Source organism: Urocampus carinirostris, chromosome 7 (genome assembly GCF_059441175.1).
Source record: "Urocampus carinirostris isolate Australia breed hairy pipefish chromosome 7, RoL_Ucar_1.0, whole genome shotgun sequence".
In the NCBI taxonomy this organism is placed as follows: domain Eukaryota; kingdom Metazoa; phylum Chordata; class Actinopteri; order Syngnathiformes; family Syngnathidae; genus Urocampus; species Urocampus carinirostris.
Genome location: NC_142355.1, coordinates 19,347,566 through 19,363,554, shown reverse-complemented (window position 1 = coordinate 19,363,554; position 15,989 = coordinate 19,347,566). Strand labels below are relative to the sequence as shown.

Genomic DNA, 15,989 nt, shown 5'->3' with positions numbered 1-15,989 from the left:
ATGACGGTGAAAATAGTTATGGTGATGTTACTGATATTGATGATGAAGAGAAATGTGTCATGAGGTGTTTGTTATATGTAAATACACAGAAGGTCTAACAGTGAGACGCAATTATTAAGAAAGTCAAAGGGGTACTATTAAATAAGCATATGTATTTTCCTTTTCTGACAGATTACGTTAACATTTTTTCATTCATTCATGATTGTTTAATTTGTTCAATTATACAATAACTTTATCATTTATTTAGTAGCAATTATATAACTTCATTAATTTAGTCGTGATTTTCCATTATTTCAGTTGTGCCAAATTGTAACCAGATGTGGCCTTCAGAGTTATCAGATCTACGTGAGTTGGTACTTGCTATAACCGGCTTAGACAAAGACTCATTATCCAAATACTTTTGGGTTTGTTTAGTGAAAAATTCCATATTTTCTGTATCATTTGTGCACTGCACTTCTGTTAGTGTAAGAAAGTGGTAAGCCCTTATTGACCTCACACTTGTGAATTGCTACAGCCTTTGTGTGTCATTTTTGCACAGAATATTCTGCGAAAAAAACATTTTGGGGAACTGATAATCAGCTCCAGGCTTTATTTTGATAAGATACCTTCTTGCCAAGTTTGAATGAACACACACATTGGAAGAAAAACACGATTGACAACAAATTCACAGACAAACATTTTGAATAAAAGATTTTTGTGTATGTGTTTCTTAAATCTAGATTAAATGTTTGGGCTTTTTTTCAGTTTTCCTTGTAAAGTATGGTTTTAATTTGTACTGGAACACTGGATAAAAACTTTTAATAAGGATTATAGAATAGAGTTACTCTTTAACACGAAAACATATTTTTATGAAACTAAATCATTTTAGCCATACAGGAATTGAGACTTAAATACATACAATATTTGTATGTTAGATGCCTTTGAAGTTGTAGTATAAAAATGAGTTTTTGGCAGGACCAGAACGGAAACAGCAACCAATTCTGTGATGTTTACTACAAGTTTTATTGAAAGAGAGAGGAGGGGCTGCGCCCATGATCCGGTGTTCGCTGGGCGAGGGAAGCAAGTCGCTCTCGAACTCGGATTGTGATCCGAATGCGGAAGTGGATCTTCCGTAGCGAACGATGACGGTGTCAGGGGCGGAAGCCTGGTCGGTAGCAGGTACTGGGAGAGCAAGACGTGGTCGGAGTCAGAAACGACTCGTAAGCCGGGACGAGAGAGCAGATGTGGTCGGGATCAAAAACGGGTCATAAGTCGGGACGGGAGAGCAGAAGTGGTTGGGAGCAAAAACGGGACAGGCGGGAGTCAGGGTCGAAAAAAGGCTTGCCTTGTAATAACAGAGGTTCGCAGAAGGACTGACCCCAGGGGACTGACAGGACTGAGTTCAAATACCGACAGGGAGCCAATCAGAACCCGCGGCAGTTGGCGCCCAATGAGCGGGCACAGCTGAGTCACATCAGTAATCATGACAGTTTTTGTCTTTTAAATTCCAATGAATTCATTTCTCAAAATATTTCAGCTGTAACTCACATTAAATATATTCTTTATCCTCTGAGAAAAAATGCAATATTACAATATCGTTTTTTTTCAGGTGTACTTCATCTGGGTGACACGCACGCAGCAACAGTTTGAGTGGGTGTCCGACATCATCAGGGAGGTGGAAGAGATGGACTCGCTGGAGCTGGTGTCAGTTCACACTTATATAACTCAGGTGGCCCACAAGTTTGACCTGCGTACTACTATGATGGTGAGCCCAAATACAGTACAGAAATCTTGTGTCATTTTCAGAACCAGAACAAATGGTCGACCCAATCGCGTAACGTTTCACACAAAAGTTTATTGGGATATAGAGGAAACAAACGCCAGCGATCCGGTGCTCGCTGGATAGAGGGAGCAAGCAGCTCAAGGGATTGGAGCGTGATCGGAATGCAGAAGTGATTCGCCGGGACGGAAGACCGGACTGTGGTCAGGGGCAAAAACGGGTCGATAGCCGGAACAAGAGATCAGAACGTGGTCGGTGGTCATAAACGGGTTGTTAGCCGGAGCAAACGGGAGCCAGAGTCTTGCCTTGCGTCTGCAGAGGTTCACTGACGGACTGAGAAGGAGTGACTGGAACACTGGGTATAAATAGGAGGGGAATGAATCAGGCAACTAGCAGCAGCTGGCGCCAAACAAGTGGGCACAGGCGGGTGCAATGAGCAATCTTGACAGTTATAACATGGTTCAACGTCTCGCTGCTTCATGGAATCATATTGTGCATTGTGCTTTGCATTCTTATTAGCTAAGTAGTCTCTGAGAGAGTTTTCCATACTCATTGAATTGAATTGTCTTTTTTTTCCATTGAAACAAAATTTGACATGGCACTCTAAAGCAATATCTAGTTTAAGAAAAGTAGAACTAAAGTAAGTTATTTTAAGTGCATCACGTGTTAAATGTGTAATCATAGGTCTGTTTTATTTTGTATGTGCCAATAGTATGTGTGTGAACGCCATTTCCAAAAAATGTGGAGCCGCAGCCTGTTCACTGGCCTCAAATCTGTCACCCATTTTGGCCGGCCGCCCTTCGTGTCCTTTTTCAGATCCCTGCAGGAAGTTCATTCAGAGGTCAGTCTTTTGGAGAGTGTCGCTGAGGAGTTTTATGGATATGCTAGAAATTATGTGAATAAATAGGATAGAATCAACGCACAAACATGGGTCAAATCTGAGAAATTTCAGGCAAAGGCAGTCCGACGGGCCCTTTTCCTTGGGCTTTGCTCAATCCAGAAAAAAACATAGACAACGGACACTCAAGCTTGATTTACGCATGTGGAAGGAGCAGCATCGTGCAGTCACACTCTCTGACCAATTTGCTCTACCGGCATTTTATTGAAAACAATTTAAGCATATTAACTTGATCATATTCCGTCATTTGGTCCAACACTCGATAGGGAATTTCCCATCCAGAATTTTTTTTCGACATCAGGGTTTTGTGACACTAGGGGAAGGCCGAGAAGAATGAACCCATGGTAATACTAGTTAATAAGTTAATGTATGATAACGATATGCGTCACGCACCTAGCAAGTCTTGTGACACCACGAGGAAGCAAAAATAACAAATGCGCTCTTTAAACAATTTCAAGTACTAAATGTGTAAATATTTGATAACGACATTAAACAGTTGACAGCAATGTTCCCTGTAATTTTCCACGGGTCTGAGCGTTCACACTAAGTCGGTGAGCAACGCTTGTAACAACAGTGAGCAACAGCAATCCCAAGTGTGGCAACTAAGTCATTATCAAACATGTCCAAAACTTGACATCACGTTACATTTTGCCGAGTTTCCGGCAATGCAAAAAAAAATTCACTTTTGAATAAATTGACTAATGTATTATTGCAAAGGTTGTACGGCCTACAAACGTCATTTGTTTTTACAACAATTCTTTAACAAGATTTCCATTTCTTTTTTTTCCTGGTATCTTTTGTCGCATAATACTAACATTTTTGGGGGCTTATTGCTCGATACACAACTGTATTTAATCACATTTTTGAGTGGAAGTACAATGTTGGCAACAAGATTGACTTGGTATAATTGGAAATTATTTGCATGCAATACAAACTTTTTCTTCTTTTTCCCTGTTTTCAAAATCTTATTGTGTTTATTTTTTCCTAGCTGTTACTTTTTTCTTTTTGTTTTCTATTTACTTTTTTCTTTTGTTTCTTTCTTTTCTTTTTTTCTGTTTTTTTTTTCTGAATTTTTCCTTCTTTTTTCTCTTTCTTTTGTTTCTTTTTTTCTCAGCTTTTCACTCCTTTTTCATTTTGGTATTTTTTCGTTTTTGTTCTATTCTCCCTTCCTTTAAGTCATTTTGTGCATAAATTTACATAATGTTTGGTCATATAGAGATGAAAAACAACCTGAAGAGCCGTTTAGGACCCGAATAGAGCTGGTTCCTTTTTGTGAGCCGAGCCGAAGTAGCCGGTTCTCGAAAAACTGTACTGACGTTACTCAACTTCGTTCTACTTCGACCTTGACTTCCAAATACCGCATTTAGAACACAACATCAAGGGAACCCTTGTATTTTTACCTTCATGCACTGTAACTTTGACTTAATTCGCTTCTTAATTAGCAAATTCGAGCCCTGATTTTTGTGAGCTGGCTAGATTTTTTTGTGCGCGGAAAAACTCTGGGTAGTGTGCAGTCGTGCACACACGCAGCTTAGAGGGAACATTGCGCTGGATAGATTTTCTTGTGCGCTGAGAATTTGCGGGCAGTGCGCGATTGCAGCTTAGAGGGAACATTGGTTGACGGTATTTTTTTCTTTTTCCTTTGGCAGGCGACAAAGATTGGCGTGTTCAGCTGTGGACCGCCTGGTCTAACTAAGAATGTGGAGAAAGCCTGTCAGCATATGAACAAGAAGGACCAGGCATTGTTCATGCACCATTATGAGAATTTTTAAATGGAATGCAGAAGATATTTTTCAGAATGAAATGTTGCAATGTGCTCTATTGATCATTAAGTAAATTGGCACAAAAAAAAACCTAAATATTTTACTCTAATGCATATACAATGATTCCATGTACTGTAGGTACTGGAAAGTAAAGCATTTTGATGCCCCACCTTTTATAACGATCACATCATTTTCTTATCTTATTATTATCCTTTACCATTAAAACACTTCATTCAAAATTTGAGGAATTACTGTACTAAAAACTTTTGGTCATCATGGTTTATTTTACCAGGTTTATATCTTTGATCTTAGGCTAAAGATCAAGTCAAAGTAGATAAGTACACCATTTTCCTCATTTTGAGGTTTTTGAGTTTCTCCTTGCCCGATGTTGGTTTAAGATCAGGGGAGGATGTAATTGTGACCTGTGCAGTCTTGAGATAGTTTGTGATTAAGAGCTATGCAAATAAATGCATCTTGACTTAAAAGTTGTTAAATATGAAATGTGCTATAGCATGCCAAATGTACTGATACATTTTTTGTTATCCATTTTGATTAAAATTAAGTCTAACAAGTAGAATTATAAAATGTAGTAACCCCAAAATGTTGCATCTAGTGTTTAATAACAGAATATGACCACACTTTTAGGATTTTAACCGTGATTTTCCATGCCTACTCTCATTTACCATCAATTACCCATATTTTGGCGGTATTGTATTTTATAGCACCATCGCAACGTTATCGTAAAATATTTTTTTCAATAAAGGGCATTTATAAATTGGTTTCATAAAGGATTCAAATGAATCATAGAAGACACTTTGTTTAACAGCTGCACATTTAGCTTTGCATACCAAAACGTAATGATTAATAGTTCAAATGATGAATGGATATTTGTCGTGGGTGGGAATTGTCAAGATTCAAATTTTACTGTTACTTCCCACTACGAGTCACACTCCATAAAAAGCTTTGCAAACAGAAGACTGCGATTATGAAAGATAACCACGATAGAAGCCATATTGACACACTTGACTTTCTCCAATCCTGTCATTTCTTGCGTTGTTCTAGGATGACTTCAATGATTTTGTGATACAATTGCTGACCGTTAATACTTGTGCCAGTTCTACAAGGAAGTGATAATACTCCCATTACAAGAAAATGATCAACATTAAACATTAACATATAGTTTTGATACTAAAACCGTTTGAGACAAACGACAGAACATGCACAAGGAAGATTAGATTGTTTTTTAACCCATGACCTCAGAACTTTGCTGTGGGCGCGCTAACCAATCATCTGCCATGCTACCCACTTGGCAATTCTACTCTGCAATAAATCTGCTTGCATCATCATGATCAGCTCGATGGTTAACTTTCCTTAAAGTCTGTAGTTCCTCAAGTGACCAGGGAACAGCACGATGGCTATTGCATTGAACCAACAAAAGGCACATTCCCGTTGACTTTTTTTCACCCTTTCAGCTTGTCCTAACTTTCCAAGTTGATAATAAATCCAGAAACGCCTGTCCTTAAGACTTATATTACAGTAACAACAGTCAAAAAAATATGTCCTGTTTTGACTCTCAAACTGAATATTTCTATTTCCATGATCTTATTCAGTAGAACAGGATAATTATCATTTATTGTCCCACAAATGTGAATGAGCACTGAATTAATCTTCTCTTAATCAAATGGCTCCCTCTTCTGGTAAGCAGTGAGCTTTCAGTATCTAATGCTCTTCAAAAGGACGTTCTGCTTAATGCAGCGTTACCTTTTTATTATAATTTTCAACACAACACATTCATCTGCCCTTAAAGTGTCCTCCTTCGGTCTGCTAGATTTTGCTCATGACCTAGGCTCGATATGACAAACTATTATAATTTTGTCTGAACTGAGGTCACATTCACACTAATAATATAGCCTGGAGACAAAGGTGATATTTCCTCTCTTGTTAAACACACATACTGTATCTGGTGGCTACTTTTTATCAGGGGGTACTCACACTTTTTTAACACGCGAGCCTCTGTATTTTTTTCAATGAAATCTGAAATAACTACCTTATTTGCCAAGAACACACTGCGGCTGTTTTTGAAGAATATAATATAAAGAGGCACAGTCAGACAAAACACGCTGATTACAAAAAGCTACCTGGAATTAAACACTGTGAAAAGGTGAAGCAACTGGAAGCTTGTTTAAGGGCGCACAAACTGAAGTTGCGGTTTCCTGTTGACTCATACAACGCCTCAGAAAAGGTAGAAAAGTCTTGCTTCAAAATGTCATTGGGAGTATATTGCTAAAATTGTTCGATTGAAGACTTGTATTGCGGTGGTCTCCAGGATATATTCTGCCAATAAAACCTTCTCGAGAAGCAGTTGATCTGCAGCCTTTTAATTTACCAACATTCACCTCACCCAGAATTTAACGAACACCTGACGGACAAGATCAGAATCCAAAATCCTTCTTCAAAGAAACAAAATCATTAATTGCTTTGTTCATTATTATTTTCTGTCACTTCAAAAACAACTAACCTTGCTATCTTTCCTGTTTAAAATGCTTTTCAGCTTGTGCCTGTGTCATTGTGTATTATTTAGCGCCCTCTAGTGGTTAAAAACACCCTTAAACAATTTGAACAATAAGCAAAAATACGAACTATTGCATAAACGTGGATTTTGAGAAAAATAATCGTTGGTCGAGAATCTTATTTATTTATTTTACATAACACGAGGCTCACCTAGAGGGAGCTAAAATGATTGTACCCCCAAAAAACAAACCATATGAAAGGCTGGGCAGAATAATGAGATGAAGAATTGTGTGTTTTTGTCACTTTGAGCCACATTCGTTTTCAGTTGCACTACAAATACAGTGACATCTAGTGGTCAAATATTACACTCTGTCCCTTTAGGATGAAGGAAATCTACAGAGCTACATTATCATCAATAACAAAACAGGTCCGGGCGTTTTGAATTACATTGTGTCTGCTCAGTACGTTAGCCGTTAGCATTGGTGTATTTAAGAGTATGATAATCTTCTTAGTCTTGGTAAGTACCCAGCTAGAAGTCAGCTTCTGTCCAGATTGTCTCGTCCTGACTTGGTCAACAACAAAAAAAAAGTGTGCTTCTCCAAACGAGCTGGCACGGTGGCTTCCCCGGCATGAAATATGCACCTGCCTTCCTTTGGGAAGTGTGCCGATAGAGCTGTGGACGAAGTGTTGGAGGGCCTGTTCAACTTGAAGATGTTTGGCAGCGGGAGGAAGAAATGGTTTGTGAGGAAACACAAGCGGCAGTATCAGCAGCATCAGAAATCCGCTAGGAAGCCGTGCGTCAAGCAAAAGGAGCGCTGGGCCGCCAAGATCCTCAAACAGCACAGGCAAAAACTAGTGAGCGAGCTGGACCTCAATGCTGTGCTACCCTACTTAGTCTACGATAAGGTCTTCTCTCTTGGGGAGTACAAGGAAATCCTAGGGCAGGAGTCTAACAAAAGGCGCTCAGAGATCTTCCTGGACCGACTGTCGTCCAAAGGACCCGCTGCGTTCTGCTCTTTCTGCTCGGTCTTGGAAGAGACCTCTCCCCACCTGCTTACCTGCTTTCTCTTGGACGGCGGAGGTATGATCATGCCAGACTTGTGAAAAATCGGATGCTAGTGTATGTCTTTGCTTTTCAACATGTTGGTGCCCTTTTTTTGAACTTACTCGAGAAAACAAAAGCAGTTTATCCAAGAGTAGGATCAATTGAAATACATATCTGGAGCGGGAAACTACTTTGTATTAAGGCAGTCCGGCAGACTAAGAGCCCGCAAAAAATAGCTTCTTAAACCGGGGAAGGCTGAGGGGATTACTGAGCCCGACAGTCTTTAGAACTGGCCTCTGACAGCATATGGCCGTCTGTCTGTGGCATACAAACGCCCTAATCAATATGATACCCCTGGGTGTTCTCAATTAGAATTTCATGCTTGGACTAGCTCACAGTTGGACTAAAAGAGGGCAAAACTACATTAATTTTAGCAGCACTGTTGTAACTCTTTGACATCTGGGAGCTACACCAATATGAGTGCTCTTTTATCAGAGAAACTTTGTGTCACTGACTACATTCTAGTTCACTTCAAACACTTCAGATTTGGTATCCATTGTCGTATCACATTTTTAAGTAAGACTGCAAGCAATCTATTAAAAGTGTGTGAGTTCATTTGTAGTGTGTTTTGTGGAATGACCCCGTATAACATAGTCCAAACTGACTTCTTTATAACTTCATTCTAAATGTAGAGAACTTGGCTAATTGATATATATTCTGCTTTAACAGATGGAAATCCAGGAGGGGAGAAGAAAACAGGGCTCCCCATACTCCCAAACAATTCTGAAGGATATGTTTGCTTGGCTCCTATGTACACTGAGCCTGAGTTTGGCTCGAGGTAAGATAGAGGATCATTAGAAATCACAGTTTTATGTTACTGCCCTAATTGAGCATGATGTTATTATCTTGTGAAAATTATGTTGAAGGTCGTTATAATAGGATAGTGTGGGGCAGGGATTGGGAACCCATGGCTCGTGAGACATATATGGCTCTTTTCATGAGTACTTATGGCTCGAAAATAAAATAAGACTCACTTTTAATTTCTCCAGGGAGTTTCGATGTAGGTGTGCGCAAAACCGAAGGTTGTTCATACGAAGCCGAAGCAACATTCAAATTGCAATTGCTCAGTCCAGTATTTAACGGGCAGTTTAAACTACAGTTCAAGGTCAGGGTGTCACATCAACAGTCCCCGTTTTGTCTATAAGGAATCCTTTACATGGAAGCTTATTAAAGAATTGATGTGACACTTTATGACAAAAAAACCCACAGAACAAATTTTAAACACCCCAAAATGCCAGCCAAGCACCCAGAGCAATTTGATCGGGTGAGCGGTAGGATGGGCTGAGTTATGCACACAGCACACAAATTGCCTTCACGCTGCGCCGAAATATCTTTCTATTTTACCGTATTTCATGACATTTTTACATAAGAACTTTGCTTGTACCTTGTTTTGAAACCATCATTTACAACAAAAATGGCCAAGTCCAAATGAGCCTCAATACTCTTTAAGTAACTGCAGGAGGGAGACAAATTTTAAGTGGTATGTTTATGTTGATATGGGACACAGGCTCTGGCATGATTATTTTTTCATAAATTTGATCAGATGATCAAATGTCACACAGTGAAACAAAATGCGTTGAAGATTTGGCTTTTACCTGGAGAGCGGGTTTGGCAGTTTGGTTGAATTTTCTCTTAAAATACTGTACTTGTATGGCTCTCTCTTAAAAAAAATCGTAATATTTTGCTTTTATGGCTCTTTGGGTCCTAAAGGTCCCCGACTTATGATGAAGGGGATACTGTGGTTTCCTCTCCCAGCTCCCTTTGCTTGAGTTAGTTCTCAATAAACAGAGAGGGTGTATATTTTAATACAAAATTGTTTTGCTTGGTACAATTTAAACATAATATGAGTGTAGTTGTCTATGTGTTCTATACATTGATTAGTTTGTAACCGTATGTAAGAGAACTGAGGCACTCGTGTGTCGAAAAACATAGCAATTGCAGGCAAAGGCAGGCCACTAGGGCCTTATCTTTGGGCTTTTTTAAATCCAGATATATCCAATATAGAAAACATACACTCATGCTTGGCTTAGAATTGAATAGAAATGCCTTCGTTGTCATTGACAACAACACAGTGAACATCGTTTACAACAAGTTCAGACATGGCCGTCATGATAATCATGTAAAAAAAAAAAAAAAGAATTGGAATTTTAAGACAAGAAGAATGTCAGGCTAAATAGGCAAAGATATTTACAGGGTAGTTCTTGGACACTGGCCTAACTTGCTTAGTAGGGTGGGGTTGGCCCTGGGGAAGAAACTTTCTCTTAGCCTGTTAGTCCTTGTTTTAGAGGACCTATAGCGCCTACCAGAGGGCAACGGGTCAAAGAGGTGGTGTGGCCAGGGTGAGAGGACTTTTTTATAATGTTGTTATAAATATGTAACTTGTTTAAACAAGTCAAACTAATTAATTTCATAAGTTTGTTTGCAATCAAAGAACTATTGCAAAAAGTAAAACCAAAGTGATGACCAACGATACGCAAGGTATCACAAACATCACCATCAACCACAAAGAGCAAGAACGTGTCACCAAATTTAAATATCTTGGAGCTGTCATATCAGAAAAGGGGTCAAGAACAGAAATCATGGCCAAGATATCTCAACCCATAGCCACACTTGCTGAACTTAAACCCAACTGAAGGGACAAGAACATGACAGTGAACTCAAAGATCAGACTCATGCAATCACTTGTTACTTCCATCTTCCTCTACACTTGTGAGACATGGACTAAAGTGAAAAGGAAAATCCAGGCCATGGCAATGCAATGCTCAAGGAAACTTGTAGGCATCAGCTACGTAGCCCTATGTGACAAACAAAACAATGCGCAACACCTTTAAAGGGCACATTGGACCCTACGAAGAACTGTTGTCAACTGTGCGCAGACAAAAACTTCAGTTGTATAGTCCAATCACAAGATCATCAGGACTGGCCAATATTATTCTCCAGGACAAGTCAAGTCAAGTCACATTTATTTATACAGCCCTTAATCACAAAAATGTCTCAAAGGACTGCACAGGATTACAATTACACCATTACCTGATCTTAAACCCACAGGCGGGCAAGGAAAAACTCAAAACCTCAGCGTGAGGAAAAAAGAAACCTTGAGAAGGGGCCTCACAAGTGGTGACCCCCCTTCCAGGATGACCAGGGTGGAATAGATTTAGCATTAAGTTACAGTACACAAACATAGTAAACATCAATAAAAGAGAACATAACATAACGTAACATATTGAAATTTGTCCGTAAAGTGCATGACAGCAACAACGCCCCCAGCCTGTACACTAGTCCAGAAAGTCCATGATGGCAATGACGCAGCTTCCCATCTCTGCCACCTGGTCTATGCAGGCGTTGACATGCTTCAGGTCAGACGCTGGTGTGCTGACTCATCTCAAATCGTCCTTCTCCTTCGTATCACCACCAGCCTGGCAGTCGGAAAAAGACAGGACAATACAAAATATGAGGTGGACAGCAATCATACGCTTTTGAATGGAAGTGTGTTTTAAGTCTAGATTTAAAAACCTCCACTGAGGTTACAGATCTTATCTCCGGAGGCAGAAAATTCCATAGCACCGGGTGGAGAACGCTCTCGAGCTTGCAGACTTCTTGGCTCTCTGAGTCACAAGTAGACCAGCATTTTCCGAGCGGAGACTCCTTGCAGGAACATAGGGGGAAATCAAATCAGAGAGATAAGGGCCCAGTCCAAGAAGGCATGAGGGGCGGTAGAAAGAAAAAAATAGAACTTTGCCAAAACCCAAACCCAGGCCAGGAACCTGATAGCTGTCCAGTGTCGCATCCTCAGTGGTGCCCTGATGACCCAGATGGTTAAGAAATCCGTGGACCGTAAACAGTGAAATATCTCTATCTGCTCGCCTTGCCTGACTTTGAACAGGGTCAATTTGAGGTATTGATTTGAAATGAGAGCACCGAAACTTTGCAAGTGCACCACAAGTAAGTGACTGCATGAGTGTGGACCCCCGGAGAGTACCCTTCGCCCAGCTGCCAGACAAAAGGGGTGGGGCGGGTAAAGTTGCGTAGATATTGCGTGTCTGCGTGTGCGAGGCGGGTGGCGATGAGCTTAAAGTGACGGGACAGACGAGCTGATATGTTCTCCAGACCGTTAAGGAGGCCTCTTTAATGTGTGACAGCATTGTGACAGCAAACCCAGTGGTGTGGCCCTTGGCACGCGTTTGCACACACACTCACACACGTTCACACATGTCAAGATGACAGCAACACACACATTGTAGCACACACATTCACTGAATGGTCACAGAGGCGGCTAACATCACGCAGACCACTTGCAAGGCTATGTAAGTCCTCTTGAAATTGTTTATGAGCTGTATTTGATGATTTATTTGGGCAGGTTCCAGCTGATTTTTTGTTTTTGGTCTTTGACCTGACTTCAGTTTGCACGCGTTGAAGTTACCGCAAGAAAGTCGGCGGTCCGTCAAGGACGAGTAAGCATATATAGAGGCGTTAAAATAGCATAATCGTTTGTTTATTCAATCTAAGAGAAAGTAGGACGCCAAGCGCCTCAAGGCTCCATGGTTCGGTGCCAGCGTGTGTCCCTCCGTGGCAGTCAGGATCGTCGGCGGCTCCGCTTGCTAAGAAACAAAGGTTTTGTCGTTTTTGTCGACGACCACACTTTGTGCATCGTGAACCGAAATGTAGATTATAAACTGTGTCGGTTCAGGTCGGTTTAGTTTCTGGTGAGCTCGGTGCTGAATCAGAGAGCACGTCCCCTGGCTGAACATGCACAAAAAAGGGCCCGGATAGTAGTTGCCTTGCCTTGTTAAAGAGCACCGCGGGAACAGATGTGAAATTGACTGAATCCAGTTAAATGCCGTCAGCTGAAATATTGCTTTAGTAAACTTTTTTTTTTTTAATTCGCTGAGGTGCAGAGAACAGTCATCTCGTCTGAACAGAAATTAATCTGCTGATTTAACTGCACTTGGAATGAGTGATTAAACACAATAAAATAGAGGGCAGGGAAGTTTTTCCTTTAAAAACAGCTGACAGATTTTTAATGACGGGAAAAACCTTGACAGGCTCATTTCCTTTTTCAGTCTCGATTCTCTAATGCTTGCAAATTTTCCTTCCCAGCTGTCATTCATACCTCTTTTTGGCTTACATACATTGGCAAAATTGTCTGTTAGAGTTATAAAGTCGGTTATAAATGTCGATTAAAAATAACAGGTGCATTTTTATCGATATGTAATTTCTAAATACTGTAGTTTAGACCCCTAAAAATATCTCACCTCTGGAGAATTAGTGTCCATCATTGAACTGAACATCATGTTTTAGGTTGTGTCACAAAGCTAATGCAAATGGGTAAACTTGTCAAGAACCGGAACAGGATCAGGACCCAAATGCGTGATGTTCTCACACAAGCTTTTATTTTACGGGAAATGGGGAGTCGTACACGTTAGGCAACGGTCTGGCGTGGAAAGACCGGAAGCCAGAAACCGACGAGATCGACACCGATTGCCCGAGTAGATATCGGACGGATGGGGTCGATACCGGACAGGACGGTACAGACAGGATTTGTATAGAAAAAGGATATCGAAATTAAACTGGACAAACTAGGCGGGAACGAAAATTGGAGAGAATAATGAACAGGACAAAAATAGACGGGAACAAAACTGGAAACAGATATTAAACAGGAAAAAATAAACGGGAACAGGAAATACCAACAGGCAATAGGACCGAGTGAGAACCCAAGTCTTGCGGGGCAAAGGTTCATTGACGGACTGACAAACAGACAGTGACAACACTGAACTTAAATAGAAGGAAAGCCAAACTGTAAAAGAGCGACAAGTGGCACCACACAGGCAGGCCAATTGGGCGCCATGGCAACCGTGTCAAAACTATTGTTGCTCTTATATGAGGAGAAAAATCTCAGAAATTTGTTTTTGTTTGTTTGTTATCTAAAACGTCCTTAAATGTTTTATGAAAAGTTAATTGTTTTCTAAACCAACCAATATTAAAAATATTGGTGTATTCATGTAAAAGAAAAAGAAAAATCCACCAAAATGTGTTTTTTGGGGGTACAAAAGTTTTTTATCCTCAAGAAAAAATAAAAGAAAATTTTAAATAAATGTTTTTCTCATAACAAAAAATGTATCCCGGCATAACATTTTTTATATCCTCCAAAAAAAAAAAAAGAATATTGAAGTAAAGTGTTTTTCACATGACAGCAAAACACACAGCGGTCCAGAGACCGCATTCTAATACAATACATCTTAAGCTGCCTCACAGAACAATAAGATAGAAAGTAAGTGCCTCATAGTTTTTCAATGTACTCCAATAATTACGATAGAAAAATGCAAAATATAAATGCGTAGCGGAAAGTGTAAAAAAAAAAAAAAAAAAAATACAGAGTACTAAATTGAATCACTATGTGTGCTTGAACATTTCCTTTTCTTTTCCTTGTAATTTGCACTGCCTATAATTAAGCTAGTAGCCAACTGTGGAATCACAATGGAAGTACAAGAAATTTAGCTCAAATTAAAGTTACTAGTTATTCACTAGTTCAGACTGCTTAGCACCATCTTAGAGTTCAAATATTCTAGGTTCAATTCCAGGTAACAGCCTCCTTGTTCAGAGTTTGCATGTTCTCTCTGGGCACTCCTTTTTTTCTCCATATTCCAAAACTGATGTCCCCTGCACATTTATGTCGGCCCGGGTGGACTCCAGGACCTCTGTGATCGTAGTGAGGTTTCGCATAATAGATAGATTGTTCAGATGAGGAACCCACAATGGAGGGGGATTGGTTTTACTCCTTAAAAATAAAAGAAAACAGCGTCATCTAGTGGGCGAGCGGCCATCTCCCACTCCTGCAGAAGCTCCAGGGAAAACAGGATGAATCACTTCCTCCTCAGGAGCATTGATGTATGCATGAAACAGACCCGAGGCCTTATATGTATACAGAAGACAGCGGTGGTGATGTCACTGCTTCATCCATAAATGACGAAAATGAGCCTCTGGCGGGATTGAGAGGCGGAGCCCGGGAGGGTTAAAGTGAAACTGTGAGCTTGATGACTCACCTCACAGCACATACAGAGAATTCACTGCGACAGCACCGAGGTGTGACCGTGTGCATGCCTGTGTATATATCCGTTTCATCTTTGCTGCCATCCACTTGCTGCAGTGTTTTAATTGTGAAGAGGACTTGAATTTCCTCTTTTGTTGGTTGGAAAACCAATAAATCACAGAACTACGGCAGTAGAGGTTCTCAGGGCTCCCAGCCAGGTTTGCCTCCTCTGGGAACCGGAGCCAGCGAGTTCCACAAACAAGCCAGCATTGAATATTGCTGCATGCAATAAAGTGGACGAGCCAGTGGAAGGACATGAGAAAGAAGGGCAGCCCCCTGCTGGCCTGTTTGCTGGCTACGGAAAAAGAACACTTGAATGCGTCAGGAGAGCCTGCACAAGATTGTGGGGGAGAGCAGAAGATGTCAGCAGTGGTTTCACACAAAAGGAAGGTAATGATTGGCCAGGCTGACTCATTAGTGTATGGATGCTGAGAGGGGGATGCCGCTGCTGCAGTATGCGGTGGGCTTCTGACTGCAATACAAGAGCTGGTACCCAGATTGCCTATTCACGTGCACACTGAGTGACCGATGAACACCCAAACACACAATCTATATGATTTGGGGTTTCTATGGACCATACTGAGAGTGAGTTCCGATATGGAAGCGAACAGTATCTGATGTTTACTTGAGGGAGTATATGATTAAAGTCTTCTGAATGTGACATACTGTGTCACAGAGAAGAGTGTTGTTAATGAAAAAAAAAAGCATAGCCGCTGTGGATGAGTCTGCTAATTGTGCGGATACCATGCACCACTCAACTGTCAACTATATATTACACCAACATCACAACAACAAGGCGGAGACAGCCATACTTGTGATATTTAGCTGGGCGTGGAAGGGTCTTTTTTCCGTCTGACAAACGTATT

The 15,989-nt window shown here is 40.6% G+C and overlaps 2 protein-coding genes across 2 annotated transcripts in view; both read left to right on the top strand.

Annotated features, from left to right (window-relative positions):
* duox (dual oxidase) overlaps positions 1-6,683 on the top strand; it is a 36,131-nt gene extending 29,448 nt beyond the window's left edge. The window contains exons 31-33 of the mRNA XM_088340008.1: positions 1,589-1,744; positions 2,472-2,600; positions 4,307-6,683. Coding sequence (XP_088196134.1) covers positions 1,589-1,744; positions 2,472-2,600; positions 4,307-4,429 — 408 coding nt within the window. The 3' untranslated portion in view covers positions 4,430-6,683. The remainder of the gene's footprint in view (positions 1-1,588; positions 1,745-2,471; positions 2,601-4,306) is intronic.
* Positions 6,684-7,562: 879 nt separating this feature from the next.
* Positions 7,563-15,989, top strand: part of tjp1b (tight junction protein 1b) — a 116,510-nt gene continuing 108,083 nt past the window's right edge. Inside the window, exons 1-2 of the mRNA XM_088339997.1 lie at positions 7,563-8,012; positions 8,706-8,814. Of these exons, the coding sequence (XP_088196123.1) occupies positions 7,568-8,012; positions 8,706-8,814 (554 nt within the window). The 5' untranslated portion in view covers positions 7,563-7,567. The remainder of the gene's footprint in view (positions 8,013-8,705; positions 8,815-15,989) is intronic.